At 41.3% G+C, this 16,621-nt stretch overlaps 1 protein-coding gene across 6 annotated transcripts in view; it reads right to left on the bottom strand.

The window, feature by feature from the left end:
- Window positions 1-16,621, bottom strand: part of MAP3K20 (mitogen-activated protein kinase kinase kinase 20) — an 89,399-nt gene that overhangs the window by 15,050 nt on the left and 57,728 nt on the right. For 5 of the 6 annotated variants that reach the window (XM_059853123.1, XM_059853127.1, XM_059853122.1 and 2 more), the window contains exons 12-16: window positions 7,391-7,435; window positions 6,447-6,477; window positions 6,188-6,327; window positions 4,968-5,030; window positions 3,870-3,962 (exon numbers count right to left, since the gene is read on the bottom strand). In XM_059853123.1, the coding sequence (XP_059709106.1) occupies window positions 3,870-3,962; window positions 4,968-5,030; window positions 6,188-6,327; window positions 6,447-6,477; window positions 7,391-7,435 (372 nt within the window). Of the gene's footprint in view, window positions 1-3,869; window positions 3,963-4,967; window positions 5,031-6,187; window positions 6,328-6,446; window positions 6,478-7,390; window positions 7,436-8,905; window positions 13,921-16,621 lie in introns of those variants that run through there. The other variant, XM_059853128.1, reaches the window with a different exon arrangement.

Here is a 16,621-nt window from a genome sequence, read left to right as displayed (position 1 = left end):
AGGCTGGAAAATAGTTCACACAGTTAGCAGATGGCTTTGAAGAGGCTCTGCTCCTTACCTTGTCAAATGGAGGGAGAGGTAAGTGGGGAAAAATCAGGAGAAACAGTGAGCCAACTTCAAGGCTTTGTGTTTGGATATAGGTCAAATTGTGCCACGCTCGGTAAAAAATGAAAACATTCAATGGCATAGTGAAATCTGCCCTTTTGAGGACCAAAACTAAAGAATGCATCAATAGAAGGCAAAAAGACTGTAAGGCATCCTTCTCAAGGGGTTTGGTGATTCATCAGTGTGGAGCCGACATAGCTCAGGCACCTTTCCCTGATTGGGAAATTTTAATGAGCCATCTAGGATGAGAAAGCCATTGAAAATTCCCCCTGCAGTCCTGCAAATCAGCTCAAGCCACAACTGCCAGGGTTTGTTGTTTTACTCTCCATCTTGGACTTAATTGGTGGTCCCCTGCTTTTTTTTTTATTTGTGGGAGAAAAAAAAAAAGTGTAAATCTATCACCTTTCAGGTCATTGGGAACTGTGTACAGAAAGGTCATGAAAAGGCAGTGAATGGAAGTAACCACATAACTTGAACTACAAGAGTTGGAAAAGAAACCTCTAAAAACCAGGTTAGCTTTGCAGTGCTCACTCCTGATGCATTCAGAGAGCACAAAGGTCAACTGAGCTTTTATCTCCTCCAAAGATGCAGCTAAAAAAGGAAGGAAACTGTAATGAAACGACTGCATCTGTCAGCTGGTGGAAACCAACATAATCCCACTACAAGATGCAGTTTAAATTAGATAAAAAATATGGGGCTGGTAAAGCTGTTTACTGGGAAGTCAATGTTTCATTCAGCATACAGAAAAGGCTCAACATTCAAATGCTGTCCTGAAGCATATCCAGCAGGATCCTTGCTAAAAGGCACTGCCATTCCTAAGGCCCTTAAGTTTCTGCCTGCTGACGAAGAAAGGTGTGCTGGCTGTGCTGATGGGGCAGGGTGCAGTGCCCAGGAGAGGACATCTGTGCCCTGAGGAACCATCTTCACACCACAGATGGTGCTGTGCTCTTACCAGCCAAACACATCCGAATTAACTGGCACCCCTGAAATGGTTCCTGGGTGCTGGACCAGCTTCTCCAGCACTTTTATATCTGGTGGGATTGCTGCATGTCATGATGCACTCCCCAGCTTTCGTTTGGACCAGGAGGCTTTTGTCCTGTGTGTCCATCCTGTCCCAAGCTTGGGCAGCGCCACCTCCAGTGACACGGATGGCTTGGTTCCAGGTGCACCTACACCAGAAGACGCACTACAATAACTCAAGGGAAGTCGACTCAGAGACCAGCACAGAGCCAGCCTGGTGTCAAAGCTCCCAGCATGACCTGTTCTCCTGACAGAGCCCTGCCTGCTGCACTGCACCACCTCCCAACCGAGCCTAATAACCTCTCTCGCTGTACACAAGTGTAGCAGCCAACACACCACCCGGGGAACACACACCCTCAATGTGTAACCCAGATTTGAGCTTATTGCCTCTTTTTCCTCATGATTAAAACAGGAGAAATGCTTCTTAGTTAGGCAGCTGGTTATAGGGACTGATTAGGGTAAAGTTCCTTTGAGAAATTTATTTTTAAACTGATGTAGGCCAGCTTTTTAGCAATAAAGATGGTGGAAGGTATGATCCCAAGTGCTTCTGCTGACCCAGTTTTACAGGAACAGGCACCACTCTTTTACAAAAAATGGAACAATAAAAGAAGTTTAAACCCTTCAATCCTGGTTTTCACCCTTTTCCCAGTTTATTTTGAACAAATCTAGATGGCAGCTCAAGGCAGCCTCTAGGGGAGCCAGAAGATTGTATGCAGGGGTTTTCAAAGAAGCAAGCTAGCCAAATTTCCTAAACAGTTTGTACCACACCAGTCTTTGTTAATGTTATGTTAAATGCAAATTACTTGCCCATGTTGGCCCTAGCAGCCTGCCCAATAACTCAAAGAATCTGCTCCTTCCAGTTCACTTTTTCCAACTGGCTCTGCTGCAGTATCTTTAAAGGCAGGTACAAGTTAATGTGCAGATCCCAGACAGATGTTTCCAGCCCAGACATATTCTGGTGGACAAATTGTGCATTCCCTGGAGGGGCATCACTAAGCACATGGGGTACTGCAGCAGGGCAGCTGACAGGGAAGGCATGCCTGGCATGCAACCACAGCTTCAGAGGGAATGGCTTTCTTAGAAAAGGGCCCAACAGCACACAGAGCAGACAGGACCAATTAGGAGCTCACAGGGAAGGCAGGACCAAATAAAAAAGGTTGTCAGAAGCCTACAGAGGTTATGTCAACGCTACACAGGCCCATTGAACTAACTCTTCCCTCTCATAACAATTCAGCTTCTGTCCCATAGCCTTTGCATACAGTCTCATTTGCACATTTTGCTGTCATGGCTAAAACATCTACTCATCTTCAAACTTAAGGAGGCATTAGTACAACACGAATTTCTCTCCAGTGCTCAGAGGTCTATTTGCTCCTTCTCTTGCTCTTTCCTGTGGGTGGTTGCCCAACTCCCTGCACTATGGCTCACAGCCCTTATTGGAAATGGAAGGGAGATATGAGTTTTTCATGGACTTTTAGTTCCTTCAAGAGTTAGTTGAACATGGGAGAGAAAAATGCACACCTACAAAAAAGCAGCTGTACAGCTGCATAAGCAACGTGCATTCAAGAACACTGAGACAGTCTAAGTAATTCACATAGTGATAAAGAAGATTTTTATAGGAAAAAGAAGTACTCAGGATAAAAGAAACAAACTAAAAAAGGAAATCTCCAGACAAAAAGCTTTTTCAAATTGATGAAATTATTTCAGTATGAGTACAAGTTCCTACTAAGTTCAAACCTAAATGCTTTCTCTGCAAGCACCACCAAGTACAGAAATCAAGAGACTTCTGCAAACAATATGCCCTGAAAGCAAAGCAGCCAGATAACACAAGATGAAAGTCAGCCTCCCACAAGTTTAGGGTGGACACACAATGCAGATTTATCAAATACAAAAGGAAACAAATCCTGCTGTCACAACCCCTGACTCTAGCTCAGAAATGCTTTGCACACCATTTCCACATAGATGATTAAATCTAAAACCCTTGAATTCAGAGTCCATGGCAAGCTGGACAAAGCAAACAAAAAGCATGGGACAAACCTCACTCTTGAGAAAAAACGATGTGGTAGAAATCCTTTGCTGGAACATCTGGAGTCATCAACGCTCCTGTTACACAGGGTGTGACGAGAGATCCTTGAACCAGCTCGGCTTGGAGCTGAGGTCTGATTAGGATGTGGCATGCTGGCAATTGCTGGAGCACAGCAGTTCTGTGCAATGTGCTCCAACCACCCCTCCCTCCTTCTCCAGGACCATGAGAGCACAGCCTCCACCAGGACCAGTCCTGCCCAGCCAGCAGCCATGCATACCATGTATTTTCCAAACTCCTCTTGGCTGCACAAAACAGTATCTCCTTTTTGCTGAGACAAAAGGAAGTCTGCTCACCAACATCAGGCATATGCCACTGCCCAACTGTCAGTAGGCTTTTCTGAATAAATGGATTACCATTTCACACCCATTGGGATAAAAGGAACAAAATGAAATCCCAAATTATAAAAATTACAATTTAAAAATAGTTCACAAGGAAACAGAAGCTTTCAGCCAAAACTTTCTGTGCCACTCTTTTCTTCCTTGCCTGTTCTGGAGGAACATCATCATCACTGATGCAGCCCCATTTGCCACCTTGACATTCAGTCAGCACTTTCCAAAACAAGGGAATTTTCATGCAAATTTATCTTTTGTGTCCAGAAGATACTGGACCCTCTAGGTAGGGACTCCAAACCAAACCAACTGATCTAGCACTGCCAGCTTACCTTTGGACCGTTTCCTGGCTTCAAGTGATAACCAAACACAAGCTCAAGATTCACTACTTTCTCTATGCTTTCTTCAACTCCACCTGCAGAATCCTGCCAAAAAAAAACAGGCAGAGGTGAGAATTCACATCTACCACAACCCACTGGGAGACAGGAGCACACCCTTTGGTGGCAGAAAGGATTTGCCTTTCAGGTGTTACAAGTCTGGCAAGCAGCAGAAAGGAGACATCACACTCCAAGAGGGGCAAAGGCTTCTGCATGGGTTTAGGGCTGGTAGTGGATGGCAACTGGGGGATGCTGCACATTTCCTGCTCCTGGCTGAGCTGCTCTGGCACAGTGCAGTGTCCCTGTGAGCACTGTGACAGTCTCTCACTGGAATTGCAGCTGGCACAGCAAAGCAAAGCAGCAATGCTCTTTCATTTCTCCCCTCTGGGGAACACAGTTTTGCTATATGAAAATTTGCTTTATGTGGATTTCACTCTATTGCTGTGCAATAAATTGTGACTAAAAAAGCTACTTCAGGATTTGGGGTCTAGAATTCCTTGGTTACCTTACTGAATTAAATAAGGCAAATATCTGGTCTAGCAACACCAAAGTTCCCAAACACTCCCTCCCTTTAGCATGGGTCTTATTACTGATTATCATAAAACTAATGGGTTAATGTCAGGGTGGCAAGACACTAAATCATCCTGTCATCCTTCTCTCCTATAATATTAGCAAACCAGGGAATTATGGGCTTATTCTGGGCCAGGGGTCTGCTGTTCTTCAGTGGTGACCAGTTGGTGGCAGCAGTTTGGAGGAATGACTCTTCAAAGTAGTTTCTGATTAATGACAGCAAGCAAATTGCAACCACTTGTAGTTTAATTTAATTCTACCGGCTCCATGATACAAACTTAGAACTTCTTGAAAACAATTTCTATTATCCTATTATTTGTTCTGATGTGACCCATTGCTGCTGTTGACTCTCCACATTTGTTAAAACCCTCTGTAGGAACTGCAACCTTGCCCTCCCCTGAATGGGGGAAAGTTCAGACATGAGAACAGTGTAATATTCATACCAGTACAAGAAGCATGTCTTATATCAACAGTGATACTTGCCTTAATTAATGGTGGAAAATGAAATAGATTTAGGTAGTCATGGGTTAACTTCTCAATAGCAGTCTAGAAAAAAAAAAACCAACAAAACCAGATGGGAGTTATTTAGTATCTCATCCTGCAAATACCAGCACAACCCCACATGCCCTCTGTTTTCAACTGTGGATACATTAGGGCATGTGGGAAGAGTTTAAAATATAGTCCTGTTGAGGTAGATTGGCCCTGATTTGTGTTCAGAATCAGATCTGCTTAATCAGAAAGAGATGTTCAGGGTGCTTGTTTTTGTTGTTTTTATTTATGCTCAAATCAACCCAGGAAGCTGAGATCTTTCCTTTTGGACATTAATGACTTTATTTCAATAATTCAAAGTTTCAATAATTTTCCCTGTAGGAAATGTAAATTAAATATATCAGTAATGGTGTGTGGGCATGGAAAAATGGCTGATGAGCAAAAGGGGAATAAATTTGTGTGACTTACAAAGCTAAATTTGCAGGACTAGAAATTACAATACAAGTATCTCTTTACTAGCAAATTGGGATCTAAAATGTTTGAGACCCAACAGAATAATAGATGCTGCTTTTATAGAATACTTTTTCCAAAGCTGGCTGCCAGAAAACTCTCTCCTGTGGCTACAGTACTAATGCCATTACTGCTGTCATGATCACATTTTCCAGACTGTGATTTTTTTAACTCATTACAAACATTAGACATTTAAAACACTGTTTAAAAGCAAAGTTGTAAGAGCAAAGAAACCTGTCTGTCAATTAGCTTTAAAGTTGTCCAACTGAGTTTTGTTAGTCTAAATACGCTTTACGCTATAAATGAGCTATGGAAATTGAGAAGCTGAGATTTCAGTTCAAATAACTGTTTTGTATCTGTTTCTCCTTCAGCTAAAGAGAGCTCTCTCTGAAGATTCCCAAGCTTTTCTGCTGGGAGAATGGCCCTCCTAAGTGAAGCTGCAGTAGTTCTGACATCCAGCTCACAAGAAACTAAGAACTACAGAGGAGTATAAAGACCACAGCACATTTCCATGTCCCATAAAATGCTGAGGTTGCTTTGAGTTCTAGATCCATATGAAGCTACAATTCTGTTTATTTTAGATACCAAATATGTTCTCTATTTAGCTTTGTATCTTTTTTTGTTGCTAATACTACTGAAACTCCATAGACTCTGTAATACTCACACTATAACCTACTGCACCATTCAATATATGCTGATAATACCTTTAAATGGATGATGTGTCCTCTGGAAACAATTCCCATCTCCTTTAAATCCTCTTCTTCTAGAAGCAGCAATTGCTTCCCAGTGATATGATGTTCCTTAAACAAGCTAGCATAGACACTCATTTCACCAGAAGCATCGCCTTAAGATAAAAGAGGTTATTCAGAAATCCACATGGCACTTTTTTGGAGGGGGAGAAAATGAACAAATGTATATTAGTTCATAAATGTGAGCATGAAAGGACATATGAATAGCTTTTACCTTTTCTAGTAAGTTGTTGCATCCAGAAAAACTGCAAAAAAGAGGAATCAATCTTGAAGTTCAAATTATCAAAATCTTGTATTACAGTTATTTGGAGTTCACAAACAAACATCCTTTTTAAAACAAAATTTTAAAATATTTCTCACTTTGGGATAAAGGACTTAGGATTCACAATGCATGTGATTACTTCTATTTAGCTTTTCCAAACTGCCTTCCATACTGCAGCCACCTTTCTCAGTTTATTGTCACGAAGAACTGAAATGACCAAAGCAGAAACTGAGAAATGTCACGTGCTAAAAGGGCTTAAGTGAAGGAGCCAGGGATTTTATGGTTTTTGCACTGGCTTCCCAGACAGTCCTTTGGTAAATGTCAGCCAAACAACCCCATGAAGCATAAGACCCGAAGGGAGTACTTGACAGGACATTAAAATCCTTTTGACACATCACTATGCCAGAGATAAATCACTGATGTGTCTTGTTTAGCCTTTTAACTGAATAAAAAGGTATAAAGTACTCAATGCCATTATTTTATATGAAAGAGAGGTTCCACACCCCCTAAAAAGCCCTAAAACTTTTTTTCAGTTAATTGCCATCCAGGTGGCACACAGTAGGATAAAACCTTTGAACTCATTTTTCCCTGTCCAGCGTCAGGTCATTGGGCACTTCCACATTCCTTAAATGAGGATTCAGGAATGCCCTCCTGGCTGCTGGCAGTTCCCAGCTCCCACTATTTTCTGGACACTGGAGAATGTGGCTGTTTTATGAAGGTAACTCAAATTTCCTCCTGATCATTTTCAAGCCCTTCTGGGACACAAGTTTCACCAAACAAACAGCAGTAAAATCTCACCTAGATGTTCTGATGCAGCCTACCCTCCCACCACACCCGCTGTGATTTGTCAGAGCTCCAGCACCACCAGCCTGGCCACATTAACACAAAATACTCACCACATCTTCCTCGGTCCATGCACAAATATCAAAGGAGGGCAGCAACTGTGTGAGAGATACGAATTGAAAAGAAAACCATCTGACCATTTTTCTCCCCTCCACCCAAATTTACTCTGGTGGCTGATACTATTCTGCTCCTTTTTCCCTGCAAAGTGCAGGACTTCAGCTGCAACTCATACTGATGTACTAAACCACTGCATTCACACTGATTGTGGGCTGGCTCCAACAGCATGTTGGCAGTGTTAAATCGATCCTGTTCCTCTCTGCAGATAAAATTACCAGCAGATCTCCAACAATAACAACTTAGGAAGCAAAAGTAAACCATCTGATGGCAAGGGAATCTATCTGCCTCTCCTCTTGGTTCTGACACAACAGGAAGGCTTTTGCTATGGCTTTGGTCTGCAATGAAAATAATGCTGGGATTATGACTCCCTCCCAAATGATGGACATTTTCTGCAAAAGAAAGAAAAACTTTCACTGGAGAGCAGTGAAAACAGAATTTGGAGTCTGGCCACTGCAGACTGTCTTCCCACCCATGTACAGACAAGTCTCTCTTGGTTTCTGCCACTGCTTTGTAACGACTCCTGTAAGGCTGGAGGAGTGCAGCACTTCCCAGCCTCCTCCTACATTTTGTTGGATGCAAGATGGTGTTAGCTCTTGAAGCACTAGGAAACCACGGAGGAATGGCTGCATTAAACAAAATTCTGGGATGATTTGAAAACTGACAGAGGAGAAGATGTCACTGTATCAGTGATTGCCATTTTACTCATTCAAGTACATGGTATCCAAGTGTCATCTTCTTGGCATTTTTATTCCACTTAAAGGGTTACCATTAATTATTGTAGATCTGTATTTGGACAGTCAGTGTCTCCCAGAAGCTCAGTACCATGATGAAGTTGCAAACTTTTTGATGTAGATAACAGTGATTTATGAGAGACTCAGCTCGGTTACCCCCAAGCCCCCATGGCTTTGTCACCTCCTTCAGAGAGCCCTGCCACCCCCAGGGTCTCCAGACCCCACCCACAAGCCAAGCATGTCCCCTAGGCAGGCCCTCACCCCAGCACCTCCAGCTGCACACTAAGTGACCTGCAGCCTGGGCAGAACACTGTGGGGCAAAAGTAGTGCTGGGGGCAACACCAAAGGACAAGGAAGGGCAAGTGGCAATCCTGAACACCCTCAGGAGGCTGTGAGTTGTGCCCTTTGTAGGTACTTAGACTCAAACTGGCTGGTGCTGCAGCAGGAGCCTGGTATAATGATTTGTACAACTGAAAAATTTACTGCAGAAGTCCAATAATGCATTTTTAGATGTACAGTGGGTTTTTTCTGCTTTATTCTGGTTTAAATATAACCAGTGGCAGAATAGTTCTGTATTATTACTCTCTCTTTTTTTTCTTAATGGGAGAATAAAGGAGAAATGTCACACAGTTAGTAATACAGAAAAGATACTTAAACCAGCAGACAATAAAGAATCTCTTGGAGCTCCAGAGTTTTACACACTGACACAAATGCATAATATTTACTGTCAAAATGTTTATTGCAAAATAGAAGTTTGGAACAAAAGAGAAGCAAGGAAAAAGTTCACACCAAAAGAAAGTTTATGACACCAATTGAGGAAATTGAATACATTGTATGATTTCTTTTTGTTTGTTTGCTTTGGTTTTACACTGGAAAATCGAATCCACAGTGTGAATAAAACAAGACATGGTATGTCAAGTGCAATAAAGAGAATAACTGACACTGCAAGATTTTACCACACACAAGTGTAACATTGCATGTTCCACAAAAATGATATATTCAGTTTACAGCACAAGAGTCTTGGCATAGGCATTGCACTCAGCTTTGCTTTTTCAGAAGGGAAAATGAAGTTTTCTAACACTGTGAAAATATTTTCTATTTGAATTCCATCAGTTCAAACCTGAAGTGTAAGTAGCATCGACTCCTACTATTCAGTACAAAACTTCTTCAGTAGTGCAAAAGCAAGAAATGCAGTGGACTATATCTGACTGTAAAAGGCATATGAGTATTTAGCACACAATATAAAATGTTAAAAGAAAGTCATTGGTTCTACAGTTTTAAAATTAAATCTTCACACATCAGAAATCTCTGTGCAGATTTTACAGTGTACACTAAGTTGAAGCCTGGGGGAAAGGGGAAAGGTCTCTCCTCCAGATTCCTACCAGTGCATTTTAAGGGCTGTGAAAATTACTAAATGAACTTACTTTTTCTACCTGAACATTCTAAGTAGGACTGTAGTTAAAACCTCTGTCAAGTCAGAGGTCTAATTAAAAACCTGTAAAAGCTGCCTGATTACAGATAAAGCAAGTACACCACTAAAGACACACAGTAACACTGCTCAGTACTTAACAGCTACATGCACACTATAGATCTATTGCTACTGCTGAGAGCAATACCCATCATTACTGCATCAGATATTTAACTCAGAATAAACACTTTAAAACCCAGAAGGAAAGGGAATCAACATCTAAGAAAAGCTCTGGAATGATAAGCAAATGACAAGCCATGAACATGACTGTGTGACAAGAGGCCACACCAGACCTCACCTCCAGAAAGCCCTTCCAGTCCAGAGGGGACAAGCTCCATGTCAGGGAGCACACAACAGCTGGCAATGCAGCACACCCACACCGTACCCTAAGGCACTTGCTACTCCAAGAAATTAGTGATGCCATTGTCACAAAAATGACTAGATCAAAAGTTTTCCTTCATTAAGTCCCATTTCCATATTTTTTCACCACCGCTAAAGAAAAGAAAAGGAGTTGGGAGTTGGACATCCTGTCTTGGTCCCAGCTGACCATTAAGCAAGCCAAAAGTCTATCCTCCCCATTCTCCTCTGAGGCCATTTACCCACCTAAGCTAACGTTTGCAGTACAGCAGTCTGGTAAATATGCCAAGGTCAGGCCTGGTTCTTACCTTTCCCCTCCATCAAATGCAGTGATATTATTTTACTGCAAACACCTTCAGGCTTTATGGAAGACAGAGGAAACTGGAACCCAAAAGGCCTGGAAGGGCCTAGTGAGCTGGGAGGTGTACAAGGCACAGGAAGGCTTTTGGTGTTTTGTTCTGGCTTTGGCCCAGAGCAGCCAGAGAAATGCCTTCTGGGTTTGGTTAATGCTTTCATTAGCTGATACACGATATGGCTGTGGACTGTTGTGGAGATTTGTATAACCTGACGATGAGAAAGGCAGAAGATGGACTCGGATACACTGAAGAGCAAATTCAAGTGTGCAAGATGAAGTACCCTGCCCTCCTCCAACCACCATACCTGCCCACCAGAGCCATTTTCAATGCCTTTATCTAGTGAGAAGCATTTCAGAGGCAGAAACAACATAGCTTGATTCTCACATATGATAACTGGCTTGCAAACTGGAAACACCTGGTGTGAAACTCATCACAGGAAAGTAAAAATGCAATTAATACCACTGCTTTTTTGGTAAGTACAGCCAATATCCTAAGTATAATACTATCTCAACTGCATCAGAAGATTTTGTCACGTTATCACCTTATCAACAATTCAGAGGTCACCTTTGCTCCTTTAAATGCATGGGGAAGTTTTAGAAGAGCTTAAACTTTTCCTTAATATAGTTTAATTTGCTTTGAGAAACAACATGGGGGAAAAAAGGCGAAGGGGAAAAAATCCATCTTGCTTCATTAAAAAATACTGAAACAAGTTGGTTGAAATTACTACAAGCACGTTACCACATTCTGATGGTATTTGCTGATATAAGTTACACACCTGGGTAAGCACAAAACCTTGAAGACAGACTTAAACCTTGTGATGTTGCAACTATGAAAATCTGTGTCATACTACTCAAAAATTTTTTTTATTTCTGTAAAGATTAAGGAGTTAATTTACAAATTCACTTAAAACCCACACAAACATAAATGTGCATGAAGTGCTCCAAGATTGTCAAACACCAAAAAAGTGCAAAATATCAATGCTAGGAACAGATTTTTTGGGGTTTTTGAATTAGAAATGTACTGAACTAAATTTTGTTTTCAGTTGTACATCCCTACACTGCTTCTGTGGTACAGTAATTTATGCACAATGATATACATCTTAAGACCGAAAGTGCACATATTACATTACAGAAATCCATCAAATTTTGCTGAGTGCAAAGTGGCAGTTACAAAAATAGTATCATTGCTGTGGGTGTTAGCAGACGTAGTTACAAAAATAGTACAAATCTACACTGGAAAAGGCTCATTTGTTCTCATTTCCATTTCATTATTTGCCCTTCCAAGTCTCTTTCTCTCCCTAAAATCAGGTCGCTTTGATGGACCTAAGAAGCCATCTCCACGTGAGCCAAAGAGTTTCTCCTTGGGATACACTGAACATTTACTGCCTCATTTAAATGATCATTTCATCATGAGAAAAGCTTCCAGATACAAGAGGGTTAAGTTCAAGTCAATAGGTTTGGGAGTGTCTGGAAGAAGGTTAAATGACATCCTGCAGGAACTGTGCAAAGCGAGGCCACCCTGAGCACAGCACTTGTGCCTTGCAGGTGACTGGAGCAGTGCTGCCGCTTAAGGATAAAACAATTCTTCCTTCCTCACAACCCAAAGAGGTGCCCACTCTACAAAAACTTCTTCAAAGAACTTTGTTTTGTTGAGTGAACAGGTAATAATTTCAGGCCTGCTGTTATCTCATGCATCCATTTTTCTCTAAGCTATCCACAAAACACCATAATATACAGGTTAGAGCTGTGTAACAGGCAAGCCTATAATTAAAGAAGTCGCTCAAAAACAGAAGTTTTATAAAAGAAACCCTTCCAGTAATTGAGAATGGAATTTTGATGGCTTATTCCCACTACTGCTGAACTACACAGTAACATTTTTCTTTTGAAATGTTGCCCTTCTTCCTTGGCAAATATTTTACAACATCTTCCTTTCTAACCTGCATCTGTGTTCGCCCTGGTTTCCCTCCCTCCTTCTGCATCACCACTAAAGGGGTCATCAGGAGAAACATCCTCACTGCTCTCAACCTAAGTGCCTGGCAGGCAATTATTGCAGCAGATTGTTAGATACTGAGTTTTATGGTAAGCTGTAACAGCAGTGACAATACTTTAAAAGTAATGTAGCTGCAAAAAACAGTTATGCAGAGTCTAGTAAATATTCCTGACATTACTGCCAGATTCTAACATGGAGAATTTCACACAAGCCACAGCAGTAGGGCCCAAGCTGAAATGTCACAGTGGCTTCTCTTTGTCCTTTCCCAAGGATGGCACACGCTGTTTAGCAGATATAACAGAATCAAAATTTACAAACACCGATTTTTGCTCTCAGGTACAAGAATAAGTCCATCAAAGTTAATGAGGCTTCATGGATTCACATCAACATAACTGAAAATTAGCTCCTAGATCACAATATCTGATAATAGATGCAAAAGTCTGATTGCCGTTTACTTTGCTAGAGTGAATTATACACACATGCACATACACGTGAAGGGGAAAATAAAGAACATTTAGAGAAATCATCTACTAATAGGGATTATCTGAGTTCTGCTGCTATTCCATTTTCAAACTATATATTTACCTAACTCCTCTCTTCCTCCCCAAGCTTCTCTGTTCCTAGAAACTTATTTGTGACTTTCCACAATGCTGCCTTGAAAAAGGCTTTAAATTAAGAAACACAGCAAACCCCTTCACTACAACAGCAAGAAAGAATGGATGTAGAAAATAGCAAATCTGGAAGTACAAGCATATGCATACGACTGACAACTAAAGGGGTAAGGGAAATGACAAATAACACAAAAGAAAAATTTGAAGTACATTAATGGCGTGAATGGCATTGAAGTTTCTCCCAGTGTTTCCAGATCTTAAATTTATCAAGGCATAGTTTCTGTAATCAGGCACTAGGAATTATAGATATAATCATAAAATAATAATAATCTCAATTAGTTTGGAAAGTTTAGTTCTAAATTTCATCAAAGCAGAAATAAGTCAGCACAATCGAAACAAAAACAACATATCTTTCTACACACAAATATGCTCAGCCTGGTAAATATCTTTTTTGTTCTTGTTTGTTTGCTTTTTGTTCTTTTACAGGATTTAAACAGACCAAACTGACAGGATTCTTGTTCTAAAACTTTATTGTTTTGCTTTGCTAAAATGATTTCAGGGTTAACTCTACAACTTATTTCATTCGCTGCTATCATCTGTGTCATCAAAATCATCATCATCATCATCATCATCGTCATCTGACCAGTCGAATTCACTGAAACCCAAAGCCATGTTGATTTTCTTCCCTTTTCTCATAGAGGTGGTTTTAGAAGAATTCTTTTTGGCTTGCATGTTTATCTGCATTCCAGAATGCAGGACAGATCCTGCTTTGTTCAGAGAGAAGATATCCCCAAAGCCCGTCATCATCAAGGCCTTCAGACTTTGGTTCATGCCAGCTACCTCCCCGTTACTTGTTGCTGTGATCTGACATGACATCTCTGCACTGTTTGACTCCTCTGTTTTAGATTCAAAGTAAGACTCCTGAGACATTCTTGCAGCAAGAGGTAAGAAAAACTATTTAAAAGGAGGAAAGGACAGAGCAAAAGTGAAAGTTAGAACCAATTTAAAAATCAAGGAAAAAGACACCACCAGATTAGTCAGCAATCAACAGAAAGCATACGATTAGTGAATCTAAATGTGGAGGTCAAGTAAGAATTCATTACAACAGATAGCATCCTTCTGGGGTCATTGCTCTCAAACCAAAGGGCAAAATCACTGAATGGCATGGCAAGAACCACAGGCAACAGAGCTTTCATGACAAAAGAAGGTTCAAACTCTTCAATCCTTCATTTTGTACCACACAAAACAGAATACGACATTTCCCAACCAAGTGACTGGTTCCAAGGCAATTGGAGCTGCTTAATTCAACCTTTCAGGATTGAAGAATAAATCAGGTTAAGACCAGAGAAGCCAAACAAGGTCTGCAGTTTGATGCAAAAGCAGCAGCCTCTAAATATCAGAAATGAAAGCAGCAGGCTGGTTTTGCTCAAAAGGAGAGAAAGGGTCACCCCACAACAGCCACAACCAGAAATGAGTCTCTCACCAATGCAAAGGACAGGAGAACTGGCCTCCAGCCTGCACCAGCACCACACCTTCAGAAGCCATCCCAGGGACAAGCAGACAGGGGAAGAGGGGTGGTTTTGGTTAGCTTGTCAGCTTCTTCAGCTTTTTTTTTTTTTTTTCTTTAGTGGTATCAAGAGACATCTGTCAATTGCTTGTACATCATATTAAATTTCCACTAATCTTCACCTACAGATAATGGCATTCTCCTGACCCAGTCTGTTTGTAGTAACAAATGAAATATGCCCTCTTCAGGTTAATGATTAATGCCTCTTCAGAGTGGCCAGGCTAGTAACCTCTGGGACATGTTTGCCTGTGCTTCACAGGGAATAAAAACTCAGGACTTTCACCCTAAATTAAACTACCGACTTGTCCTGGAGTGTCAAACTGAGACACTACTAAAACAACAGCAAAGGAGCTGTGTGTGAACACCTGCACTAGGATTTCTTTCAAAGCATTTCTAAAACTACCTACCTAAAATTCATGGGTTTTCATATCTTTTTTAACCTAATCAGAAAACTGACTGAAGAGTCAATGGCAGTTGATCAAAACCAGTTACAGGGGTGATTATGGTGATGCCCTGCTTTTGTAACACAAGAGGCTTGCTTCACAGCCAGGGTTGCTCAAAGAGTGCCCATTTCTTGGTAAAACCACTTATACTGACTAATTTTCTACCATTAAAAAAGGCAGCATCTGTCTTCTGCTCCACTTGAGCTTTCAAAGACTTACTATTTGCATTGGGGTTACGTAAAGTTAGTGATCAGGGTTTAAGAAACAAAAATAAAATTAAGTAGTTGGCATGAAGGGGTGCCCTCAATAGTCTTCATGAATCCTACTGCTATGTGATGAAAGAACCTGCAGCTAAGCTTCTGTACACCTGGCTATACAAAAACCTCCAGTTACACCATCAACAGTGTGCTAGTTGGATCAAGGATCAGCAAAAGTTCTTGCTGATAAAAAGAAGGAATCTTTCAAAAACAAGACCTAGCACACACACTTCATTGCCAGGTAGTTATAGTCACTTTAGATCCACAGAAGAGCATCCCTGACATGGGAAGAATTCCCTACAAAAATCAACAAAGCTGCAAATCAGCTTTCCACTGAAACACCTTTCTGGGTCATTGACTGTTCAATGTCTGAGAGTGGGTAAGCTGTGAATGGCTCATTTTGCAAGTTATAATCACATTACTTCTTCCATCTTGTTATCTGGAGAATTTAAAGAGTTTGTTGGGATGGGACATGCCTCTAGAGACACACTGCATATGATGACTATCAGAAGAGACCCTTAGAAATGGCTAGGATCCATCAGCCTCTCTAAATTCCATGGTTAAATGACCACCTGCAGGTACAGGGCATCACAGGTGATATATGGGTTTCAGGTCTTGCTTACTGTCTTCCTCTAATAAGATATTCATCTTAGCTACATACACTACCACTGCAAAGTCAAATCTTCTTTCAAGAGAAGTCTCCCATTCCATGGCAGCTATGGATATATTCTACTTCACCAAAATGCTCCTGATTCCCTTGTGCTAGAGGCTTTTGGAGACCTGCACAAAGGAATTTGCAGAGATCAGACTCAAAGGAGTCTGTTGTATAAGATGCAGCAGAAATAGGGTCAAAACAAGAGCAGGGAGAAATGCACTGAAGCATTTCTAAATACTGGCCTCATCCATCCCTCATGCTGAAGTGTGTGAAGCTATACTTTACTCTTTGGAGCAGGAGCAGCCTGCCACTCACAGTTACCTACCATGCAGGATGAAGCTTCTACCAATCCTACAACACTGGAGAATCAAGTGGCAGAGATAGCTTCACTGTTCTCCTGTCACTTGGTTTAAGTTTCTACACCTGCAGACCATTGATGGCCTCTGGTCTTTGCTGCAGAGACAAGTGAAAAGGTGACTGCAGAACACAGAGCAGGGACAAGGGCACCAGCTAAGACACAACGAGGCCTACTTTTGGCTAAGAACCAGGTTTATGCCTAGTGGGAACACTAAGATGTGTCACAGTTCTAGTTGCCACATCTTTACTCCTGCTTTTATACTCAAGGTAGTTTAAAGTCAAGCACTGCAGCTCCCTGTTGTAACCCTCTAGTTTGATGCTGCTGAGCAGACACTGTCTGAATTAATGGAGGGAGACAGCTGCTTGACTCCCAAGG

The sequence above is a fragment of the Haemorhous mexicanus genome, chromosome 8, assembly GCF_027477595.1.
Source record: "Haemorhous mexicanus isolate bHaeMex1 chromosome 8, bHaeMex1.pri, whole genome shotgun sequence".
NCBI classification, from domain to species: domain Eukaryota; kingdom Metazoa; phylum Chordata; class Aves; order Passeriformes; family Fringillidae; genus Haemorhous; species Haemorhous mexicanus.
The sequence above is the reverse complement of the archived record's forward strand: the minus strand, read 5'-3'. Positions and strand labels throughout refer to the sequence as shown.